Genomic DNA, 24,849 nt, shown 5'->3' on the forward strand with positions numbered 1-24,849 from the left:
TGGGCTGCTCCTCTCTGGGCCTCCATCTTCCCATCTGGGAAATGGGGCCAGGAGGGGAAGGATTTTATCTTTGACTTTTCATGCTCTAGGATCTAGAATCCATGGTCTGATTGGAGATACTTAGAGCTGCGTAACTCCACCCCCCCCCTTTTTTTTCCAACAGAAAAATAAATGGAGTCCTAGTGTTTTTGGTTTCTTAGAGCACCTCTGCCCTCTCTGACACATGTGATCTGCACAGCTGGCCCGGTCACTGAGGTAGGACATTCAGGAATGAGAGACTTGCCATATGACAGATGAAACCAGGCACAGGCTGCTTTCCTCAGCTGTACGGTGACAATAACATCCAGGGCAGTTGTGGAGAGGAAATGATAGCATGTACACCAAGTCCAAGGACATGTGCCCAGTAAACGGCAACTGAATTATTAATGAAGTGCAGTGAAATGTTTGTGACCCAGCCTGTGCTATGATGGCAAACTGTACTCAGATGTTTCCCCATCTCTAAAACTCAACTGACATGTGTGTTGAAAGTCTATTCCGTGTTAGGTACACAGGGCAAAGATCCTGAAAACGATACTATTGTTCCTCAATTCTACCATCCTAAAGCTTTACAAAATCTTTCAGTTCTGCATCCGTTATCAAGATATGAGTCTAAGACTACACGTTTCTGTAATCCAATTCATAATTCAGTGGCTGCATAAGGGAGGAAACAAGCGTTTCTGGACTGTCTATTTTGTGCCGGGCACTGTACTTGATTCTTTACAAATGTTACTTCCTACATACAATCCTGTGCAGGGAGATATTTTCATCCCCTTTTCCAGGCTTAGAGAAGTAAAGTGACTTGGCCAAAGTCACACAACCGGCTCGTGATGGACCAGGATTTTAACTCTTTTCTGGGAACTCCAAAACGGAATCTTTGCACTAACCTCTGTAATTCTGTAAGATTCCAATGACCTCATTCTCGGTCCGGGGATTCCAGGAAGGCGGAGGGTGGCCGGATGAAGGCGGTCGGCGAGGGGAAAGAGGGGCTGGCTCGGCAAACTGCGCAGGTCCACTTTGGCCTCCAGAGGCCCTGGGCTCCGCGACCTCTCTGATCTGGGGTGTCTGGCCATGCGTGAGCACGAGGTGGCGCTGCGGGCTGAGAGCCTCCGGAGGGGCCGCGGGCCGGCTGCCCCGCGGGGCTTCTGCTTTCTCTACAGCACGCAGGGGCTGGGGGTGTGCGAGGTGATGCCCCCACCAGGAAGGAGAAGACCGCACGGTGTGGCGGCGTCTGCCCATCCTGCCGCTGGAGCTTCACCCCCCCCCCCCGCGTTTTGCAGATGTGGAAGCTGCAGCTCAGGGCGGAGGTGAACAGCAGTTGTCCCGGCCTCCCTTCCCCTGCTTTCAGCGCCACTAAAGTTTAAGACCCCTATGTTCCATGGCCCTCCCCAAGGACGCCTTCTTCAAGTGCGGCTTTAAAGCCCCACTGGGTGAAAGTCCTAGGGATCTCTCCCTCACCCCCGCATTTGAGGCCTCTCTTGTCCCAAGGCATGTGGGAGGATGGAGTACCAATCTGACGACTGTGAAGGCTGGGGTCTCACTCTGACCCTCCCTTGTCCCCCAAACTTCAGATCCTTCCCATATAGGCGGGGGCCAGCCTCTGGCTCAGGGAGCCCAAGCCCTGGGGGGCCTAAGCCACATGATGGGCAGGCACCCCAACCCTACCCATGGCCTGAATGTCCTGGGATCTGTGCTATTGTTCACCCATGACCCCTCTCAAGTGCCAGCCACATCTGTCCAGGTCCACTTGTCCTTCTCAACTCCACGGATAAGCCTCCTCCAGGGAGCCTTCCTAATCCCACCACAGGGCTCTCACAGGTCCCTGTACTGCTCTTATAGTTAGGTGTCCTCCATGTGTCCTTCCCCCTCCCACCCCAGGAACACGAGTCTCAGGGCACAGAGTAGACAGCAGGAAAATCTTGGTGGTAGTGATGGTGATGGGTATTCCTGCAGTTCTTGGCTAGTTAGAAGGAAGAACTTGCTGACAGCAGAGCCATTCAGATGAGCTGGAAGTGGGATCCCTGTCACTGGAAGTGGGCAAACAGGAGTTAGGATACCACAGCAGTCAGATGCCAAGAAGGAACACAGCAGAGGGAGGTGGACGGGGACCTCAGGGAAAGCTTCTAAGGAGATGAGGTGGGAACTGGGTCTGTTAGGCTGGGAAGGAGTTGAGAGGCAGGGATGGGGGCAAGGGCCAGGTCCCAGAGTAACAGCCTGAGCAAAGGCAGAGGCATGCAGGGCCTGACAAGTTCATGGAGATGGGGCGTCAGGGAGAGGGGAAATGAGGAAGGCAGGCAGTGTTAGCTGCAGTGAAAGGTGCCACCCACCCCCGAGGAACTCCCTCCCTCACATCACCTCACTCCCCTCATCCTGGGAGGTTATTGGGCTTTTTAGAGAGAACAATCTTGTCTCAATTCATCCTTATGGCCCCATGGCCCAGTCTAGGGAATGTCAGTGGATGCCGGTCAAATGATGGGAAGAGGGCCTCTTTATAGTGTTTATTAAACCAAGGACCAGGTGTTGGGTAGGGCCGGTGGGGGAAGACAGAGCTCTCACTGTCCTGTGGGTGTCCCTGTGGGACCAGCCCCCTGACGCCCACATGGCCAAGTATGGCTGGCTTTCACCCAACGCCTCCTCCCCCAACCCATCCCCAGGACACAATATTACAAAAGCGAACAAATGCAATGTCTTTCTTCTTTTACAAATGGCATGTTTCCATCCCCTGCCAGCAGGGACCTGGATGGGGCGGGGGGTGGGGGGTGGGGTTGAAAGTGACAGTCCATTAAAAAGGCAACAACTTTTATTAACCCCATGCTAAGGAGAGAGCCCAGGGCTGGGAAGCTGAGATGCCACCCTGGTGGCGGAGCATAAACATGGGTGGGGTCTCCCCTACCTCCTTCACTGCATTCTCAGTAGGATGAGCTGGGCTGTCAGGCATAGGGCCAGTAGGGTCTGAGGGAGCTCAGGGCCTGGAGGGGCTCCAGGACTGCATCTAGAGGCAGTACCTTAGGGGTCAATGGGCGCATTTCCATTTTGATGCTGGGGGACGCCGCCCCCCCCCCCACCCAGAGTGGGAAACTGGCAGGGCTGGGACTGGTATCCCTGAGGCTCCTAGAGGCTCCGAGGTGAACTGACTTAGCCTGTGCCACAGCCGGTTACCGGGCCCAGAGTGCCACCCCCGAGGCCCTGGTCTCTCCTCCTGGGGACGACAGGGAAAGGGCACAAATGGCAGGATGTGAGTCTTGGAAGCAAGGGGGAGCCCAGAAAGGGGAGAGGGGAGAAAAGTGCAAAGGGGCCCTGCTGGGAGGCTGGACATTGGGTCCATTCACGCTTCTGCCACTGTAGGACCTCAGAATAGCATTTTTCCTTCCCTCGGCCTGAGTCTCCCCATCTGGCACATGAGGAGGTGGACTAGAGTTTTTTTCTCCAGTCCTTTCTATAAAGTTCTATCCAGAGTTCTAGGGGAAGAAAAAAGGATGAAGTAGCCCTCACATACCCAGAGCAAAGAGAGGGCTGTGTCGTAAAAGAAACCCATGCCTGAGTGGCTGGACCTCTGCCCCGCAGCACTACCTCCCGCCCGCCCTCCTCCTGTCATGGGTCAGGTTGGTCCAGGCCTCAGGGAAGGCACTTTGGGGACAAGTAGGGAAGGACAGCAGGGGACTGCTGTCTGGTTTGGCATCGAAGACCCTCAGCTTATGTTCTGGAGAGCAACATAGACAAACGGGCAAAACCTTGCTCCTGGGTGTGGGTCCCAGGTCCAAAGCCTCTCTTTCAATGATGCTGCCACACAGGCCTACAGAGTCCCTGCTGGCATTGGCACGTTAAAATATAAATTACCCAGGACCCAAGGGAGCCCAGGGCAAAGTCTGTTACATGGCCCCAGGCCACACCATTCGTCACAAGGTATCAGAGCCCCCAGCAGCTAATTCCTGGGTGTCTATGCAGTGCAGGGCCACCTTGGGGGTGGAGCCAGGCTGCCTGGGGTAGGTGCCCTCCCGCACCAGGCGCCGGCACTGCACGCCCTGGCCCACGCTGATGCTCTGCAGCGCCGGGAGGTGGAGAAGCAGCTTCTCGGGCAGGGGCACCAGGCCCGTGCCTGACAGGTCCAGCTCTTGCAGGGAGCCCAGGCCTGAGAACACCTCGGGTCCTGCCCACTTGAGCTTGGGGTTGCTTGACAAATCCAGGACCTGCAGGCCCTGCAGCTCACGGAAGCCATAGGGCACCAACTGGGGGAGACGCTGCAGGCTGCCCAGCGACAGGTGTGTAAGGCCCGCCAGCCCCTCGAAGGCCCCTGGGCCGATGGCCGCCAGTGGGTTCCCGTCCAAGCTCAGGTAGCGCAGGGGCAAGTCCCGGAGGTCGGGCACAGTGTGGAGCCGGTTCCAGGCCAGGTTCAGGCTCTGGATGGTGGGCGCCGGCAGGCTGGCCCGCGCGGGGTGGGGCACGAGGCTGTGGAGGAGGTTGTGCGAGAGGTCCACGTGCAGCGCCCTGCCCTGGCTGTGGGTGGCGAAGGCAGACACGGAGACCTCGCGGAGCCGGTTGTGGCTCAGGTTCACGTCGCTCAGGGGTGAGCTGGTGAAGCTCTCGGCGGGCAGGGCGGCCAGGCCATTGTGGCTGAGGTCAAGTGACTCCAGGTAGCGAAGGCGGGAGAAGGCCGTGGGCGAGAACCTGGTGAGCAGGTTGTGGCTGAGATCCAGGCCGGCCAGCGTGGTGTAGCCCGGGCCTGCCAGCACGGACTCGTTCACCGTCTCCAGCCGGTTGGAGGACAGGTCCAGGTGGGCTGTGTCCAGGGGGATGGGCACGGGCACGATGTGAGGGCCCAGGCCGCTGCAATCCACTCGCGTCAGGCTGAAGCTGTCGAAGAGGCCAAAGGTCTCCACCTCACACTGGCATCCAGGGAAGCAGGGCCGGGTGGTCTGGGCCTCACCGGCGGCCAGCAACAGCAGCAGGGGCCACAGCATGGTGTGGGCTAGAAAGAGAGCCACAGGTGAGGGCTGGCGCCAGGCACCCCATACCAGATGGTTCTAAGCCACCCCGTAAGACACCAGCTGATGTGTGTAGGCACAGCTGCAAATTGCCACCAGCCCCTCAGTGCCCCCAGACGCTTTCCCTGAATACCCCTCCTTATATAGTTTCTAGTCCCTATTCCTCTCTGGCCTTAGTCTCCCCATCTGTATAGTAAAGACGGTTAGGCCAGATGGCTGGAAGCAGGAGAACTCTTCCTTAAATAAGATTAGCAGGTGAAAGTGGGCCTGTTCTGGTTGAAGTGAAGGTGAGGGCCTGGGGCCTCCCTTGGACGTTAAGGAACCCAGCTGGAAATGCACTGGACAGGACGGGTCTACAGCTTAGGGGCTCGGGTACTGCATTTACCTCTGCTGAGCCTATGCGACATGCTGGGTGCTGTGTGCTGGGTGCTGTGCTAGCTGCCTCCCTGCACAGTCCAACTTAACCCTCACAACCACAAAAATTGCAAGGCAGCAATGCTGTCACCACTTCACGAAGGGGGAACTGAAACTTAGAGAGGTTCAGAGAGTCATGCACGGTCACAAGTAAGTGGGAGTGAACCCAATGGCATACACAGGAAGCATGGCTCACTGTCGTGGTTCGGCAGGGGCTGAGCCATGCCTGAGACCCACACTCCGGCTTCCCAGACAGAGGCCTCTTCCTGCAAGGGGGGTCTGCAATGACTGTCTCCACCTCACTGCTTTTGTGGGTAACAGTGGTTGGGTCCACAGTCCTAAGCCCTCTCACCTGGCCTGGCCTCCAGAGGCAGGATCCTTCATTCCAGTTGGGGACCCTGTGCCAAGCCCCTTCCCCCTTGCCCTGCCCTCACCCCCAGCTGTTAGGGCTCTTACACTTCTTTGGCCCTTCCTTTAACCTAGGGCAGGCAGCTGGGCTGGTTCCCCCATTATACAAATAAAGAGATAGAGGCTCAGAGAGGAAAAGGGTTTTACCCCAAACCAGTAAAAAGCAGGGCAGGATTAGAACCCAGGCCCGCTCAGTCCCAATTCCTCTGTTTTCATCTGCTGCCTCCAGCAGGATTGGCAGGAGAGATGGGGTCCAAGAGGGGCTCTTCGCACCGACACAGGCTACGAGGCAAGCCACTCCTCTCCCCGGGCTTCAGTTTCTCTCCCTGGACAATTGTAACAGCAGCTGCCACTGATGTGCTGCCCGGGCACTCCATGTACACTGTCACCTCCGGTCCTCACACCCAGGCGCGTCTGTAGCCCCTCGGACAGTGGTGCTCGCAGGAGGATGAGTGAGAGGGTTGAGCAGTGAAAGCTTCTAACTGGACAGGCTGTGGCTGCACAGCAGCCACTCAGCCCGGGAGATAGAAGGCACTAACTAAGCCTCACTCTAGCAGGTTCTTCAGCTCTGCACACTTGCCCCCCTGCCCCATCTTCCCCCCACCTGTTCCTCCCCCTGGTCTTCAGGGAGGGGTGGGCCAGGGACCTGCCCACCTTGTGGCCTGGGGGTGGCTGTGGAGGGAGCAACAGGATAGCATTACTAGCCCTACATGAAACTTTAAAGGGGCAGCCACTTGATCTGCACTTGGGCTCGGAGCACAGGCAGGGAGAAGGGGCGCTATTCTCCCCTGCCCCCTATGTGGGCCCCTCCTCTCCCGCCCCTTTCTGCTGTAGAGTCCAATTTGAGGATTAAACCCGGCCCAGGTGCATCCTGGGCTTGGTCCCAATTGAGGCAGGACAGAGTGTTCCAGTGTCTGGAACTGAAAGGAACATATTAAGTTACCTCACACCCCCTTTGTTCCCCTGGTGAGCTTCTCACCGCAGAGGTTCATTACCACCTAGGGCCTCCTCTTCCCTGCTAAGCTGATCTGCCCATACCCACCCTTCCTGGGGTTTAAACAAACACCGAAGACACACAAAAAGGCCCTAAGATTACCCTTTGGTTCCCAAAGGTGATTATACAATGTGCCTCTTAAATGCCAAATGGCCCCTTATGAGCTCCTGCTTATGTAACACAGCCCAACTCTCCCCCTCCCCCCCTAGAGAGGGGGCCTCTCAGGCCTCGGCTTCGTCCTCTGTACCACAAGGCAGTATTTCCTGCCCTCCTCACATACGTTGATTCAACTCTCACTGTAGTGCAATGCAAACTGTGAAGAGCTGTGCACACGTGCTGAGTGGTCACCACTGAGCCCCGGAGGCAATGGTGGTGACAGCTGATATAGAGGGAGCAGGAGTGTAGATTGAGACCCGCCTGGGTCACTGTGCTTGTGATGCTCCCAGGGCACCGTGGACAAGGTCTCTGCTCAGCCCTGCACAGTGGACACCTCTCCCTGGGCCCCTGTTCTGTGCTAGGCCTGGACGTGAAGTGGGAAGTGCTGACAGTGACAGAGCCTGTCCTCACTAAGTGCCGGACACATGTTCCCTTATGCCATCCCGTCACTCCAGGAGGTAAGCAGCCTTCTGTCCATGTTACGGTGGAGGAAACCGAGGATGGCAAGAGGAAGGTAGCAGAGCCAGGAGGTGAACTCAGGCCTTTGTAACCTCGTCACTGGCTTGGTTCAGGTGGAACGTGTACTTCTGTGTGTTGCTGGGGAAAGAAGAGCTACGCATCCGGAGTCCTAGGGCCACGCTCCAGCTGCCATCGGCCGCTGGGACAGGTAGGTACCAAGCTTTCTAGTACTCAGTGGCTCTGGGGCTTTCCTGAGGTCACAGCGGAGCTCAGAGGCCTCACAGGGCCGTCCAAGGCTGTTGGGAGAAGAGAAGGAAGAAATCTCTGAGACGCCTCACAAGTTTGGACCCAGAAGGGGGCAGAGGCAGAGGTGTGGGCTAGTGGTCTTTGAGGGTCAGTGCCCCTGTTCTGCTTAGAGGCAATGTCCCCTTTGGGGTGACATAAGGAGGGGTGCCTTCATGTGAGTGTCTCACGAGACACTGGGGTCTGGCATTGCTGCTTGGAGCAAAAGATCCAGGAGCCAAGGGGAGGGCAGAACGTTCCCAGGAGGAAACTGAGGGAAGATAAGGAAATCCCCTGCCGGCGGCACAGCCCCTGATAATTTCCAAAAGACCTTTGCTCATTTGAGCTGTGAGGGCTGCAGAGCAGTGCGTGCAATCCCTCACTTTAGTGTTGAGGAAGCTGCGGCCCAGAGAGCATGCGGTGACTTGTCCCTGGGTCCTCAGTGAGGTGATGGCAGCCGATGCTCAGGCTCTGACTCCTGACTCCAGGACCAAGCTTTCCAGCCCGCTCAAGACGCCTGTGGAATCTCCCAGGGATCTTATGGAGTCAATAAAAATAATGCTCAGAAGCGTCTGCAACCTCATGGAGGAGGGGGCTGATGCCATAATTCTAGAGATGATCATAAGGAGAAATTGCATGCTAAGAAAAGTATAACTATGCATTAAAAAAAACCAATGTAAATCGTAATTTTAGAAAGTCTAGAAGAAAATATGTCAACCCAGTCGTGGTCTTTCTTTAGATGGTAGAACTCTGAGTGGTTTAACCATGTCTTAATCTCCTTTTCTCCTCTTATTTCCTCTCTTATAGTAAAAAATATCTATAAAACACACTGAGTGATGAAGCTTCCTAAGAGGACCGCCTCGCGGCCATCTCTGCTTTCTCTGATCTTGGCTAGCCACAATTTGAGCCTCAGTCTCCTCATCTGTAAAATAGAGATGTTAAGAGCTGTCTCACAGGCCTGTCACGAGGATGAAACATAGTGGTGGGAGTAAGGCAGGGTTCCCAGCACAGGCGAAGGGTGCAGTGTGGACCCCCTGCCTCCCTTCACAGATGGGAGCGGGTGGGGTGGGGATAAGTGGGTGGGCCTGACCCCATCTCTCTTGCTCCTTCCTCCAGCAAATATGTATCAAACATGACAAAGCTCTTACCACTGCCCTGCTGGAAAGCAGTTCTTTCCTAGGAAGCCACACTATGACTATATTGTTTCTCAACACGGCTGCTGGGTCTGGGAAGGGATGAGTAACGTGAGTTCCTCTTCACAAAAACCACTAGCCTCAGCTCCACGGAGAGGAAGGCCTTCTTAGAGAGTGAGAAAGCCTTGGACACCCACTTGCAGTGTGAACAGGGCAAGTCACTTTACCTGGACCAGTTCCTTCAGCTGTGAACCTGGGATGCTAATGATGGTCCTATCAGGCTCAGAGAGGATGGCTGTGAAGATTAGACTGAGAAGACCAATGCCCCAGTAGAGAAATGAGGCCCCAAGTGGTAGAAGCCACATAATGGAAACACTGTACCTTTTCATTCTACCTATAATACCCACAGCCCCTGCAGACAGAATTAATCAACCACAGCACTAAATCGCTAAGTGCAAGGCAGTGTGCTAGGCCCTGTGAGGTGTATGTTGGGGTCAGGGTGGGAGATCCCAGGGCCCCTGTCCTCATGGGGCTTACAAATCTGCAACGGGGACAGGAGAACAATTCATATCAAGATCACTAGCACCTGCCATAGACCCAGGAGATCAGGACTCCAGTTCCGGATCTGCTACTAACTGTGTGACCTTCACAGTTTTCTTTCTTTCCTGGAGCCTCAGTTTTCTTTTCTGTGTAGTAGTGACTCTGCCTCCCTCCCTCCCTCTGGGACCCTGTGATCTACCCTCGGGAGAAAGGGAAAGGCAGACAGGTATTCACCATGGAAGGCCAGGGAGGATCTCTGGCCCAGGATACATCACTTACTTTTCAAACCCTGACCTGCAGATAAAAGGCATCTGCTGATCAGCCAGGTTATAGAACACAAGGGCAGCAGGACAAAGGCTTAGTAACTGTACCCCCCCCTGGTTAGCGGGGTATAGCATAAGGTCCTCTGGGCAAGGGCCATGAGCTATTCCTTGTTGGGCCCACTGTGACTCTAAGGAAAGTTTACAGATGGCCCGTGAGGTCAAAAGAGTCAGTGGTGTGGCCCTAACAGGCCCCAGGCAGGTCTCCCCACTGCGACACTCCAGACGGTGCTATGAGAACCTCTAAAACAGCTTTGGCTACATCCTCCCCCCTCTCAAAAACCACCTGACTTCTACTTTACCACAGAAATCAAGTTCCCTCTGGCACAGAGGTATCTGCAAGTTGTCCCCACCTTCCTCCCTCCTTCGGCTGAACTCCCCTCTTGATTCGAACCTATGGTGGCGGCCTTTGGACAACTCTCAGCCTCTTCTCATACTTTTCCAAACTCAGAGAATTCCAGGGCTGGAGAACTGGAAGGTCCCTCAGAGATCACGAGTAACTGAGGCCCAGAGACGGTCAGTGATCGCAAGTAAACGGCAGAGCAGGACCCAGGACCTGGGTTCTGATGCCTCACACTATTGCCAGGACTGCCGCATCCCCAGGCCTGCCCTGGCCCTGCCAGTGGAACAAAGCCTGTTCTGTCCACTCAGGCTCCTGGGCCACGCCCCCCTCCTTTCCTTGGGCCGGGCCTCTCACACCACACTATCAACACACCTCCTTCAGACACACACTCGGTAAATTCTCTGCCTCTGCCGTTATTTACCCGCCCGTTTCCTGACTTGAAGTGCGAGCAGCTTGGGGCAGTGATCCTGCCTTCTTCATCTGTTCATCCCTTCCCCTACCTGGGGCCACAGCCAGGCCTGGCAGGCCCGGCAAACACGCTGGATGAATGAAGAGCCCAGAATTTAGAGTCAACCACGGGACTCAGACCCGGCTGTGAATTCAGCTCTGTACCTACTAGCCTTGGGCACGTCTCAACCTTGATGAGGCTCCGTGTCCTCGACAGGGGCGACAACACAGGGTTGGTGAAAGCATTAGGGGACAGCGTGTGAAACAGTCAGCTCGACTGCCACACCTTGAGTGCTGAATGCATAGTAGACAGTGATGGTGATGATTTATTAAGCTTCCTGAAGGCAATGACTGTGTTATTCTTTGCTCTGTTCCTCCCTACCCAGCTACCCAAAGAGGTGTCAGCACCCGGCGGGTCTGTGACTACCTGTGCTAACATCCTCTGGTCACCATGCTGGTGTCTGCTGACAAGGCCCCAACCTCCCTCCTCCTCTGAGGAGGGCTCCCTGGGGTTAGGGATCCCAGCTCGGGTCCTCCTGGCTCCAGCTGCCTGCCCGTGGTGCTGCATCCCAGCATCTCTGGCCCCTAGATTTGCCAGCTCCTCACCACAACTTCAAGGGGGAGTCCCTGGCCAAGGGGCGAGGTGGGCAGGGGGCCGAGCTCCCACCTGAGACGGGCTCTGTCTCCACCGGCTGCTCCATGCTGAGATGCCTCCAACCCTACTTATGTTCATCGTGAGCTCCCTCAAGCTGACGCCAACGAAATCCCCAGGTGGAAATTCCATTAACGTCCTGGCCCCCAGTGGCTTAGTCAGTTCTGGAAACGCAAGGCAAAAAGAATGTCAGGGCCAAACTCCCGGAGCCTTGTGGGTCGGCTCCCCCAACAGCAGCTCTAACGCCGCACATCTGTACAAACACGTCAGCTCGCCACGCACTTCTACAGCACCATCTCGTTTCGGCCTCACCACAACCCTTGACCACGGGGATTACTGTCCCTGTTTTGCAGACTGACATTCAGCTGAGGAGGAGAGGAACCAGGTCTCAAACCTACGTGTCTGAGCTCCAAATCCAATGCTCCTTGTATGGCTGTGCCCCAGCTTACAAGTGGGCACGTGTGGATCGTGCTGGACTATAATTACACTTACCTGTCTGTCCTCCTGTGGGCAGGAATGGGGTTAGGTTCCCTTTTATGTCCTTGGGCCTGGCTGCCGGGTCTGGCACAGAGCAGGTACTATATGAAGATATGCCCGGCATTTAGAATACTACCACCTCGCCAAAGGATAGCTCTCAACCTTCCCAGTGCCTCCTCAACTCTTATCTGTTCAGTCACCCTGCAAGATCAGCAGGTTACATGGCATTGTATCTATTTTACATCTGCGTAGAGACCCAGAGAGGTTCGGTGATCTGCCCAGAGTCACACAGCCAGTGAGGTCAGAGGCTGGACTCAGAATCCAGGCGTTCTGACACCAAGTGCCTAGCCTCCTCCATGACATCATCCCTGGAGGATAATCTACAGGGAAATAGACAAGGCTCCCAATACTATTTTCTCCATTCTGGAGCTTCGCAAGTTCCCTTCGGTCTGAGGCACGTGTGGACACATGGGCAGGCAGTGTGGGGCAGAGGAAATGGGTTTTATGGTCAGGCACACCAGGTTCCAGCCCCACCATACCTCACCTGCCAGGAGGCCCTCTCCCCTCTGAGTCTGAGTCTTCATCTGTAACATGGTGAGAAACCTAGTACTGCTCCCAGCAGGCCACTGGGATGATTACACAAGGTAAAGTGAAGACTCAGCCCTGGGCCTGGCACACACTGGTGCTCACTGCATGTGGGTTCCTGCCCCCTAATGGGTGATTTCAGGGGCCAGGAAAGAAAAAGGAGCCGTGACACCAGCAGACCTGAAAGCAAGGCACGGGCAGAGGACAGAGAAGACTACAAAATGGATTCTTCCTTGGATTGTCTCCCAGTGCACCACCCAGGGTCCCGCTTGGGCTACAAGCACTGACCAGGCTCTACCAAGGAAGTTGGTAAGGGAGTTTGGAAAGGTCGCAGAGGCCAAAGCAGGCTGAAAGAGTTGTGTCACCTGTGACAGAATGAGACCCCCTGGGTGGGTGGCTCACTGTCTTCCCCCACCCCCCGCACCTTGCACTGGTCAGGTTCAGGAGACCTCCTGGCCTGGATTGCTCCAACAGCCTTGTTCCTGGTCCTCTGCTTCCAACTGCCGGCCATGCTGGGCACCAGAGTACAATCCCGACAGAAGACCGGGACCCCATCACTGCTCCTGGTTTAAAACCTATCCTGCAAAGACAGCTTGCCAGTCTAGAGGCCCGTCTTGCTCATCGGGCCCCACATCTCTGCACAGGCTGTTCCCTCGGATGAAGATGACAGAGACACCCTACTTTTCTTTGTTTTCCATGCAAACTCTCACTCATTCGATTCAAAAGTCACCTCCATGTATAAGTATCATGTCATCTTCAAACAGTGACAGTTTTACTTCTTTTCTGATTTGGATTCCTTTTATTTCTTTTTCTTCTCTGATTGCTGTGGCTAAAACTTCCAAAACTATGTTGAATAACAGTGGTGAGAGTGGGCAACCACATAGCTGATTCACTTTGTTATACAGCAGAAACTAACACAACACTGTAAAGCAACTATACTCTAATAAGGATGTTAAGAAAAAAAAAAAAGTCACCTCCTCTGTGAGGTCTTCCCAGTCTAACCTGCCCGTCATCCAGTAAAAGGTCACCCTCTCCCTGGGCTCCAGTGGCCCCGTCAAGATACGACACACTGTGCTGTGTGGCCATCTCCAAATCTGACCGTCCATCTCCTCTCCTATGTGGGGCCTGGCCATGCGAACGGGATAAGCCAGATGAGTGAAATGTCCTAGGCAAAAAGCTTCCCTCTGCTTAGGAGAGGGTACCAGTGGTCCAAGCTGGCAGGATACTTAGGGCTTTCCCGGGGAGGCGGGGGCGATATCAAGTTTCGAACCATAGTAGATGCTGGCTCTGCCTTCTATTGTCAGGGCAATCCAACAAATGTCTGCATGATGTAATACAGACTACAAATCTCTTCTCATTTCATTAGCACATGTAATTCATTATCCTATTGAACATTCACAACAGATCAGTCAGACCGGAATTACTAACCTCATTTGAAGGATGAGGAGACTGAGAATCAGAGAGGTAGAGTTACTTGCCTAAGGCCACAGAGCTAGGAAGCAATGAAGTAAGTGAAAATAAGTGAAAATCTCCTTCCGACTCTAAGAGGCTGGAGCACTTAGCCTCCAGATTGGTCTCCCAGGCTCCAGCACCACCCACAAGCCAGAGGAAGGTTTCCTAGAATTACCAACCCCACCCTGTCATGCCAGCTTAAAAAACCCTCTAGCAGCTCTCCACTGCCTAAATCCCAGCTCCTAGGTCTGGCATTCAAGGCCTTCATATTTGGCCCCTGCCTTCCTTCCCAGCCTCAAATTGAATTCCAACCCTCCCTCTCCAACCTTGCATCTGACAGTCCACAATGCTGAACACCCCTGCGCTGTTTCAGAACATACAGAGCTGGGCAGGGCAGTTCCCTCTGTGGGAGATACCTCCTGCCTCCCTCCCAGGTGTATTCACCTGGCTTCCCCAGCCTGCTGCTTTCCAGCCTTCCCTTCCTGGGCTGCAGGGGCTCCAGCCCACCTTACTTCATCCCTACCTAACTTCAAAGCCACCTTCCCTCTCCCTCTTCAAAAGAGAAAATTAGTGCCTGGGAATTGGTCAAGTCAGAATGGAGGTGTTAAATATCAAAGTGTTTCCAGGTTCTAGGATCTCAACCAGTCAGCCGGAACAGGAAGGGAGGAGAGAGGCTGTCAGCACCTGCCTTTCTAGAAGGGAAACTGAGGCCCAAAGAGGGAAAGGAAAGTGTCCACGGTGAGGCGAGTGGCTTGCGCCCATCCTTCACGTCTGCAGCATCAAGCAAAATTCTAGGTTAAAGACTGGGGTGGTTGGGGGTAGGGGCAGGGGAGGGAAGGTGTTAAAGGGTTATCTTTGCCACCCAGGATCAAAAGGAGGCTCCCGGCAGCCTGAGCCCTCCTTCTCAGGTCAGACCTGAGCTCTGCAAGTCTGGACTTATCCGAAGGGTAGAGCAGGCAGGGAGGATCAGAAGCTCCTGAGTCACCCCCTCACCCAGGCCAAGTGTGGGCGGGCACTGCACCTCAGGCCGTCTCTGCCTGCGTTGGTTATCGCCACCGCACGCTCTGCCCCGCGAGGGAGTTCTCACCCACTTCCATTACAAGGTGACTGCGGCTCAGAGAGGCTGAGCAACTTGACCAGTGCCATATTGTGGGCCAGTGGACATCCCATTCGAAACTATAGTGTGTGCAAGGTTCCTCCTCCCAGCAGCCCAGCTGGAGGTCCCGGGAGCCGGCGCCGCGGGCAGCCGTCGTTGCTTTCTCACCTACGGGATTGGAGGGCTCGACACCCCTCGCCCCCGCCCCCCGCCCGGGGCAGGATACAAACGGAGAGCGGATCTCAAAGCGGAGCCGGGGGTTAGTGGCTGGCCTCTCCGCCAAGCAGACACATCTCTCTCGGTCACATACACTCTCTCCGAGGAGCGTGGGGCGGGCACCACCAGCTGCCCGCCCCTCTCCTCTCTTCAGCCCCCGATCGGGGGCCAGGACCGGCTGCTTACCTCTCTCCTCCCAGCAGGTTCGGCTGGCGTGTGCGGCGCGCTCTGCCCAGCCTCGGCTCGGGTCAGTCCTCAGGCGCTGCCGATTGCCCCACCCACCAATCCTGTCCCATCCCCTCGCGGCTCTAAGGACCCCTGGAGGTGAATGAGGGGAGGGCTGCCAGAGCCCCCCGCCCGGACTGCAGGGGGGAGGAGGACGGGCGCTGTTGCCGAGGAACCCGGAGAAAAGTTTGAAGCCAAGTCTGGGCCCGGGTGGACAGCAGGGGAGCGAGGAGTTGGGGCGGTGTCTGGCTCTCGGCTCGCACATACTCCACGGACACCCAACCCAGACACGTCGACAGGCACAGACCACGTACGCGGACACAACGATGCGCCCACCAGCACTCACAACCAAACGCGGGCCCACGAAACGTGGACACAGGCGCAAAACAGCCTCCTCAAATCACGGACATTCAAAGGCACAGGCAGATGCATGTCCCCGGACCAAATTCACAAAGACCCACAAACGCGAGATGCACGTGTCCGCACAAAGCCCACAGAGGCGCCGGCCCACGCCCACGGCCCCCGGTCACAGCCTTTGTCTCCTGGAAGCCCCCTTCTAGGTCCGGGTTCCTCACTCTGGCCGAGTCCCGGGCGTCAGGCCGCCGCTGCCGACGCCCTGGGTCCAGGAAAAGTTGAGGGGCCCCGGCCCCGCCCCTGGGTCCAGCGCCGTCCGCTCGCGGGATGGAGCTGTGAGGTTGGGGTGGGGGGGCTCCTGTCCTTCGCTCGCTGCGCGGACTCCCACTCCTCCCGGGGACCCGCACCCACCTGGAAGCCTGCGCCGCAGCCGCCTCGGCACGCTCACCCAGGCGGCCCGGTCGCGGGCCCTCTGGCCGGCGCTTTTCTCAGAGCGGCGCGGCCCGCCCCCCGGCCCTCCGGCCCCCGCCCGCCGCTGGGCGCTCCCCGGCCCGCCCCGCGCCCAGTGGCGGCTCTGGCCAGCCGCTGGGCGATTTAGGGAGTGTCGCCAAAGTGCCGGCCTTTCCCGGCGCGTTCCCCGCTCCGCCCCCCGCCCGCCGGCGGAGCCCTTGCCCAGCCCGGGTTCCACCATAGGGAGCGTCTCAAAAGTGCGCACGCAGCTCCCGCCCACTTCAGTCGGCCTTGCTCCCAGCTTCTTGCATCCCGGGTCCCTGCCCCCTTCCGCGGAGCGCCTGAGCCATCTCAGCAGATGGCCGCACGGTCGGGAACATCTGGAGGTCGCTGGAGTGTGTGTGTGTGTGTGTGTGTGTGTGTGTGTGTGTGTGTGTGTGTGTGTGTGTGTGTGTGTGTGTGTGTGTGTGTGTGTGTGTGTGTTTGTGTTCAGAGAGAGAGAGAGAGAGGCAGAGAGAGAAAGAGATTGGGTGGTGAGGCTTCCCTCTTCTCGAGTTCATCCCCCCGTTTTTTAAAACGGGTGACAGAGGTCCAGAGACGTTAGTGAGAGGGAGTCCAAGAATCTGAAGCAGGGAAAGACTGGCTGAAAGACGAACCGACAGAGAGGAGAGAGCCAGGCTTGGGCAGAAGAGCTGGCAAGAGAGGAGAGAGAAAGCAACAGACTTTTTTGTGTGTGTGTGGAGGGAACCATCGACTTCTGGTTGGATTTCTAAGAAGGGAAACTGGGAGTGTGACTGACTAGGCAGCAGTTTTTAAGTCGATTCCTCCCCCCGCAGCCCATCCTCTCTCACCCCTCTTTATGGTAAAAAGTGCAGGAAAGCATCGAAAAAACCTTTTTTACATGGGGGTTGCGGGGAGAAATTGCCTGGTGAATGCATTCCCTAGAAGGGGCTTGGGAGGGTGGTGAGTTTGAGTCTCCTTGTCCACACACCGAGATAGTGTGGGGTGAGGGAGGGGACAGTTCTCAGGTATGTGGCCTGGGGGCTGAGGGAGGTTTTGGCCTTGAACCCTGGACCTCCCAAGAGCTTTCGTGCTGTGCAGAGATTGGGCAGTGTTCCCCTTGCAGTGGCCCAGACTTGCACACCCAGTCTTTTTGCTCCTTCTTTCCTTATTACTTTTTTTTTTAATTAAAAAAAGTTGCTTGGCCGTGTGCGTATGTGTCTGCTCGTCTGCCTGGGGAAGGAGAGGCAAGTAGGGAGGAGGGGAGGTAGGAGTAGAGGCCACTACCCTAGGCCTCAGGGCAGCAAAAACAAATCTGCCTCCCAGAGAACAAAGTGCTCTTGCAGGTCCTAGTCTGTGTGGTTGTGTGATTGTGGTGACTCTGCTCACCTGGGCCGAAACCTGGGAGCCCTGCCAGTTAGGGAGGTGCAGGAAGAAGGCTGGGAGCCCCGTCTTATCAGTTTAGGACAGGGAAAGCTCCCCTCTCTCCTTTCTGTCTACCATTGTCCTCCCCTAATTAGAATCTCAGCTTCTAGAACTGGGAGGCCACCAGCTCAGATGTCTCATCCAACCATCTTTGAAATTGCACCATAGGCCCCTTTGCACCCTGTCACCTCCTCACAGTCATGCTCAATAAAGGGGCCGTTGAGATTCAACTCTGCATCCCCTAGTGGTTCTCTGTGCATCCTGGGGCCCTCGGGAGGGGTTAGAGCCCTTCCTGCTCTTACCTACCAGCCCAGAGGGGAGAAAGACCCGAAAATCAGTGCTTGGTGAGGGCCCCAAGCTTGGACAGGGTTCAGGTTCCAGCCCTGCCACTTACCAGCTCTGGGTAATCTTAGGGAGGTTACTTAACCTCTCTGAGTTTCTGCAACTGTAAAAGAGCTGTTGTGAGGGAGGAGTAAACAGTAACTTAGTAAAGCATTAGTCTGGCTCACAGGAAGCACCATTGTGGGCTGTTATTGCCATTTTTATTATACCAAGTTGTCTCCGGTCAGGGATGGGGTAGAGTCCGGAAAGCTGAGCAGGCTTGGGAGGGGAGGAGACAGAGGAATGGTCACCTGACCCTCTGCTGGGCTGGTCCACCTGCCGGCTATGTCGGAGGGGGAGGGGGCTGTCTTTCAAAGGAAACCCTGCCCCCCTCCTTTGCCCTGGCCTGGAGAATGTGGTCCTCCCCTCCCTTGTTGTGGAGTTGTGGAGCGACGGTCAGGCTCAGCATCTGAGCAATGGAGGTAAATACTCAACTCCCAGGGAACTCAGGGATGCTAACTCCCACTGCCTTTTGTCTGCAGGCGCTAGCCAGCAGGGCTGGAGGCCCCAGGTCCCTCCAAAGGGCCTGTCATGTAACAGAAGCGTGACAAACAACCCTTCACACCTTGGCTGGTGGCTGGCTATAGTTTCAGAGTACTTCTACATTCATCATTTCCCTTGATCTTCCCTAAGTGGGAGGTGGCCTCCAGGGATTTTGGATTGGGAATCTCCATCAGCCATCTTCCCCTCCCCCACAAGGGTCCCTTGGCCTCCAGTCTCCCCCTCCTGTCTGCTGTCCACACTGCAGCAAAAATGACCTTTCTAAACTGCAAAGCTGCAAAATGTATCATGACACCTGCTTAAAACCTTTCAATGGCAAAAGCCAAATCCTTAGCTTGGCATTCAAGGCCCATGTGATATGCTCCCCTCACCCCTACCTCTTCAGCCTCATTTCTGGACACTCCCCTCTTATACATCCCAAGCTCTAGTCCTCTAGTCACATAAAACCAGAAGGAGGGAGGTGAGGGAGGGAAGGCTTGGGGAACTGTGGGAACTGGAAAACCTCTGCATTCTTGAAATCTCTGTCCAAATTCCCTTCCCCCAGGAAGCCCAATGCCTGGTGAAGCTGGTCCCTCCTTCTATTATGTTGCCACACCTTTTGTACATATGCACTATCACTTTCCATTCTCTTCACCCTTCTTGTGGTCATCTTGGCTGTTATCTCATGCCAGGGACTGTGTTGGATACCTTTAAGGTCATCACATCATTTAATCCCTATAACAACCACCCTAGATTGATAGTGGTGAGGCCCAGAGAGGGCAAGAGATATGTCTGGGGTTACACAGCATGTTCTCTGCAGAGCTGGAACAATAGTTAGGGCTCTAGTGCTCTTTTTACTACCTTACAATCAACACAAGAAGCAGAATGTGGTGTAGTAGAGAGGCCTTGGTAAGGGTCCCAGGTGCAAATCATTGCTCTTGCCCCTGGCTACCTATGGACTTTGGGCTAGTCAGTCCCTCCCCCTGAGCCTCAGTTTCCTTACCTGTAAAATGAGAATAAATAAGAAACGCTACCTCACAGGAATATAGAGAGGATCACATGAATTAATACATATATCAATATGTTGTAAGTTGTAGGGTGTTGTGTACTTTTCCTTGACCAGCCATACTTCAATTGGCGGTGTTGGTTGAGGACCTCTTTTCTCTCAGAACTCTCCAGATTGGAGGTCAAAGTCATCATTAGTCCCTTTGGCTACCTTGCTCTTTTCCCACGTTTTGAGAAAGCTAAAAGGTCCTTCTTTTCTCTCTCTTATCATAGCTGTCAAGCCCTGACCGGAAAACCCTCCAAATTCAAAGTATTTCCATGAAGCTGCAGGATCTCTATTCTTCTCGCTGCATTTTCTTCTTTCCAGTTGTCAGAAGCCGGCAGATTGAAAGTTAATAGAGCATCAGGACCATGTGAGGAAATAATGGAAAAAAAGACCACAAGAAAAATAATGCCAGTTCAACCTCCTTCTGATTCTATAGATCTGGGTTGACCTGTGATACGTTGTATTTTTAAAAGCACCTATGGTGGTTCTGATGTCAGTACAGGGATTGGCGGACATGGCAGAATGCCTCAGGGCTTGCAAAGTCTTTTCACACGTATTCCCATTTTTAAACCTCTAAGCAAACTTTTTAGGTAGGCTCTTATCACCTCCATTTTAAAAATGTGGAAACCGAGACTCAGAGGCGACTCATCCAGGGTCACACAGATAGAATGTAAAACTGGCTCTTTGAGACAACTCCAGCCATTCCTCTGCAGGGCCAGATTCCATGCATAGGCCTTGCTGGTGTCTCAGCAGTCACTGTACAATGAACATTCCTCCCCTCCTGCCAAATCAAATGCTTCCCTAAATATTTCTCTCCCACTCTCCCACCTCCATGCTTTTTCCCCTGCCTGGAATGACTTTCTCAGCCCAATATACCAGCTGCAGTCCTTGCTGTCTTCCAAGCCCTGATACCTCCTCCACAAAGACTTTTCCAGTTCCCACAGTTCCCCAAGCCTGGAAGCACTTGGTGTGTGCTTCGGCGCAGCCCCCTCTCCAGCCCTGCCTCCTGCTGAGACTCAATACTCCAACATCTTCAGCTATTGGGGTTCCCTGCATTCTGGCAGTTCCTTGCTGCCTCCACATCTTTGCTCCTGCTGTGCACCCCCAAGTGCCCCTTGCCCTACCCCATCTCTTACTTGTCATTCAAAATTCAGCTCAGGTTATCACTTCCTCCAAGAAGCCTCCCCTGATCTTCCCAATCCTTAACTCTACCATTGGAGGCCCCTCCTCTGTGCTTCCATGGTACAGTGAGGATATCTCTGTCATGAACAAGATGGTTCATTCATTCTGGCAAGGCACAGATTTTGGAGCCAAACTGCTCAGGTATGAATCCCAGCTTCAGAGTAGGCAAGTTCTTAAACTTGCCTAGTCCTCTGCCTTACTTTTCTTTTTTTTAATTATTATTTTATTTATTTTTGGCTGTGTTGGGTCTTTGTTGCCGCGCGTGGGCTTTCTCTAGTTGCGGCAAGTCGGGGCTACTCTTCGTTGCAGTGTGCGGGCTTCTCGTTGCGGTGGCTTTTCTTGTGGAGCATGGGCTCTAGGCGCGTGGGCTTCAGTAGTTGTGGCATGAGGGCTCAATAGTTGTGGTGCACGGGCTTAGTTGCTCCGTGGCATGTGGGATCTTCCCGGACTAGGGCTCAAACCCGTGTCCCCTGCACTGGCAGGCAGGCTCCCAACCACTGCTCCTCCAGGGAAGTCCCTGCCTTACTTTTCTTATCTGTAAAATAGTCCCTAGCTCAAAGGTTGTTGCAAAGATTAAGTGAATCAATTCGTGCAGAATGTGTAGAGTAGTGCCTAAATGTAGTGAGCATTGGATGGCTGTTGGCCACTACTATTATGATTTATTAATTCATTCTACAGCATAGGAAAAACATTTGTAAAACTGGACAAGGAAACTGAGGCAGGAGCCTGATTGTATGGTCTAGGAGAACACAGTGTGAGGTGTGGGAAGCTTAGCAGACACAAAGGTTTTTTTTCTCCCACTGCAGAGAAAAAAATGGAAGGTAGCTTTGACCTTGAGTGGGGAGAGGGGACACAGTAGAGAAGGAGGCTCCCTCAGCTGGAGCCATGGGTCTCTGCTTGACCCCCTGGGAAAGGAGACTTTTGCAAAGAGGCGGAAAGCTGTTGGTCGAATCTGCCAAGGCCTCAGCCTCCAAGTTTCTCAGTTTGGTGGTGATGGTAGCAGGTCAGGAACAAATTGTTTCCTGAGCTGCTGCCAGAGCTTGTCTCCTGCCAAGAGGCCAGGTCCACACCTCAGGCTCTGCCCTTCCCTACCTTGGTTTCCAGGCTTCCTCTGACTCCAGAACCTCTGCCCTCATCCCTGCATCCAAGAGCTAAGCCGACCTGGGTGTTCAGACCGAATGTGATGCATCTGGCGCCATGGAGCCAGCATGGCAGCTGAAGGGCCTTTGGGGATCAGACATCAAGCATCTTACCTTATCATGTCCCTCACTGTACAGGTGGGAGACTGAGGTCCAGTGAGGGGGAGTGACTTGTCCCAGGTCACAGAGCTAATGAACAGGAAAGCTTCTAGACTCCCAGTCAAGAGCTCTTTTAACCTCTCTGTGTTGCCACTACAAGTACATGTTTCCCCTTCTCCCAGGCCATTCTTCCATCCATCTGTCCTACTGTCTTTTTTTTTTTTTTTGGTTGCATCAGGTCTTCCTTGCTGCACGCGGGCTTTCTCTAGTTGCAGCAAGAGGGGGCTACTCTTTCTTGCTGTGTGCGGGCTTCTCATTGTGGTGGCTTCTCTTGTGGAGCACGGGCTCTAGGTGCGCAGGCTTCAGTAGTTGCAGTGCATGGGCTCAGTAGTTGTGGCTCGTGGGCTGTAGAGCACAGGCTCAGCAGTTGTGGCACACGGGCTTAGTTGCTCCATGGTATGTGATATCTTCCTAGACCAGGGCTTGAACTCGTGGCCCCTGCACTGGCTGGCAGATTCTTAACCACTGCGCCACCAGGGAAGTCCCCTACTGTCTTTACTCTCCATCCATTCATCGATACAACATCCATTCAACAAATGTTTGCCTATCAAACCTCTGACACATGTCTGATGCTGGGCTTCAAGAGCTCATAGTTGGGGTGGGTCCTAAAGACATGTCTTAGGTCCTAAAGAATTTTGGGTGCTCTGATAGAAATCTGTGCAGAGCATTCAGAACAGAGAGGGGTCAGGTTCTAGCTGGAGCAATGAGGAAAAGTGTCATCAGGGTGGTGATGCCTGAAAGAGCCCTGCTGGACATAGAGGGATCGGAAATATGGGATCAGAGAGAAAGTTAAGGGCATTCCACCCAGAAGCAGCAAAGCCCAGAGGGAAGAGTACAGAGCAATAAATGGCTCAGTACGGGTGGGGTACAGGACATGAGGGGACCCAGCCAGGGACAGTTCCTAGAGAAGGAGAGCAAGTTGCAGGGCGTGGGGCCCTATGGGCTGGCTGAGGTGACAGTCCGTGGTGCCAAATGCATGGGAACCTCAGGTGATCTCTTACGTGGTCAGGTGCTCATCTGAGAGAGCCCCAGTGAAGGTGCCCAGAGAGGAGGGAAGGCTCTGCAGGGCCTGTCAGTCTCCTTCCAGAGACCTTACGCCCCTCCCCCTCCCCCACTACTCATTCCCTCTTTCCCTGTTCCCTCCTCTTTCTTGTCTCTCTCTCATTTTAGCCTGTCAGTCCTTATCAATTACCTGGACCCTCCCCACTTTCCTCTTTGTTCTGTCTTCCTGACAAGAAACAGATTGTATCCTACCACCACACTCTGCAGGCAAAGAGCCCCTGACTGGAGGTCAGGACATGGGATTCCAGGCCTGGCTTTGTCGCCAACTGACCTGGGTGAGAACAGCTTATGAATAACAACATATTTGCGGGGCTGTTTCCCTGATGATAAAGTCCATGGGACTATTGTCTCCTTGACCCCTGGCTACAGCGCCCTCTGTAGGGGAAGAGGGCTCATCTACACCCCGGTGCAGAAGTCTTCCTGGCTAGTCTAGTCCTTGAGGGCCAATGAACTCGGGGACTTTGTTATCAAGCTTGGGTTGCATGATAATGTTATTGCGTGCAAAGGGCTGTGTGCTCAATTTATTACATCTGTCCCAAGACAAACAGAACTGCAGAACACTACCCCCACAGAAGTTGACTCTCAGAAAACATTAGAATCTTTCTGTGCACTACAGAATATTCTCCAGGACAGATCACATCTTGGGTCACATATCAAGCCTCAGTAAATTTAAGAAAATTGAAATCATATCAAGCATCTTTTCTGACCACAACACTATGAAATTAGAAATCAATTACAGGGAAAAAAACGTAAAAACTACAAACACATGGAAGCTAAACAATATGTTATTAAATAACAAAGAGATCACTGATAAATTAAAGAGGAAATCAAAAAATACCTAGAGACAAATTACAACAAAAACATGACGATCCAAAACCTTGGGATGCAGCAAAAGCAGTTCTAAGAGGGAAGTTTATAGCAATACAAGCTTACCTCAAGAAACAAGAAAAATCTCAAATAAACAATCTAACTTTACACCTAAAGGACCTAGAAAAAGAAGAATTAACAAAACCCAAAGTTAGTAGAAGGAAAGAAATCATAAAATCAGAGCAGAAATAAATGAAATAGAAACAAAGACAACAATAACAAAGATCAATAAAACTAAAGCTGGTTCTTTGAGAAGATAAACAAAATTGATAAAACTTTAGCCAGACTCATCAAGAAAAAGAGGGAGAGGACTCAAATGAATAAAATTAGAAATGAAAAAGGAAGAGTTACAATGGACACCGCAGAAATACAAAGCATCATAAGAGACTACTACAAGCAACTCTGTGCCAGTAAAATGGACAAATTCGTAGAAAGGTATAACCTTCCAAGACTGAATCAGGAAGAAGTAGAAAATATGAACAGACCAATCACAAGTAATGAAATTGAAACTGTGATTAAAAATCTTCCAACAAACAGAAGTCCAGGACCAGATGGCTTCACAGGTGAATTCTATCAAACATTTAGAGGAGAGCTAACACCCATCCTTCTCAAACTCTTCCAAAAAATTGCAGAGGAAGGAACACTACCAAACTCATTCTATGAGGCCACCATCACCCTGATACCAAAACCAGACAAAGATACTAGAAAAAAAAATTATAGACCAATATCACTGATGAATATAGATGCGAAAATCCTCAACAAAATACTAACAAACAGAATCCAACAACACATTAAAAGGATCATTCACCATGATCAAGTGGGATTTATCCCAGGGATGCAAGGATTCTTCAAATCAACCAACGTGATACACCATATTAACAAATTGAAGAAGAAAAACCATATGATCATCTCAATAGATGCAGGAAAAGCTTTTGACAAAATCCAACACCTAGTTATGATAAAAACTCTCCAGAAAGTGGGCATAGAGGGAACCTACCTCAACATAATAAAGGCCATATATGACAAACCCACCTCAAACATCATTCCCAATGGTGAAAAACTGAAAACATTTCTTCTAAGAT

General features: G+C 53.5%; 1 protein-coding gene across 3 annotated transcripts; it reads right to left on the minus strand.

Moving 5' to 3' along the window:
- Positions 1-2,520: 2,520 nt before the first annotated feature.
- On the minus strand, positions 2,521-16,092 carry TSKU (tsukushi, small leucine rich proteoglycan). Of its 3 annotated transcripts, none has more exons than XM_082661085.1 (3): positions 15,983-16,092; positions 11,182-11,330; positions 2,521-5,002 (listed from the first exon to the last, which is right to left on the minus strand). In XM_082661085.1, the coding sequence occupies exons 2-3, from the start codon at positions 11,213-11,215 to the stop codon at positions 3,933-3,935; spliced, it is 1,104 nt and encodes a 367-aa protein (XP_082517211.1). In that variant the 5' UTR covers positions 11,216-11,330; positions 15,983-16,092; the 3' UTR covers positions 2,521-3,932. The 3 variants fall into 3 exon arrangements, with proteins under 3 accessions (XP_082517211.1, XP_082517212.1, XP_082517213.1); XM_082661086.1 differs by lacking the exon at positions 15,983-16,092 and adding an exon at positions 15,179-15,196; XM_082661087.1 differs by lacking the exon at positions 11,182-11,330 and having other exon boundaries at positions 15,983-16,036.
- Positions 16,093-24,849: the final 8,757 nt, after the last annotated feature.

Source organism: Grampus griseus (genome assembly GCF_964374135.1).
Source record: "Grampus griseus genome assembly, chromosome: 8".
NCBI classification, from domain to species: Eukaryota; Metazoa; Chordata; class Mammalia; order Artiodactyla; family Delphinidae; genus Grampus; species Grampus griseus.

Excerpts from the sequence above, each read along its gene's own strand:
- TSKU (XM_082661085.1), bottom strand. The coding sequence starts at position 11,215 with ATGGAGCAGCCGGTGGAGACAGAGCCCGTCTCAG. Across the intron at positions 5,003-11,181 it reads GGAGACAGAGCCCGTCTCAG|CCCACACCATGCTGTGGCCC; the intron begins GTGGGAGCTCGG and ends CTCTCTTTCTAG.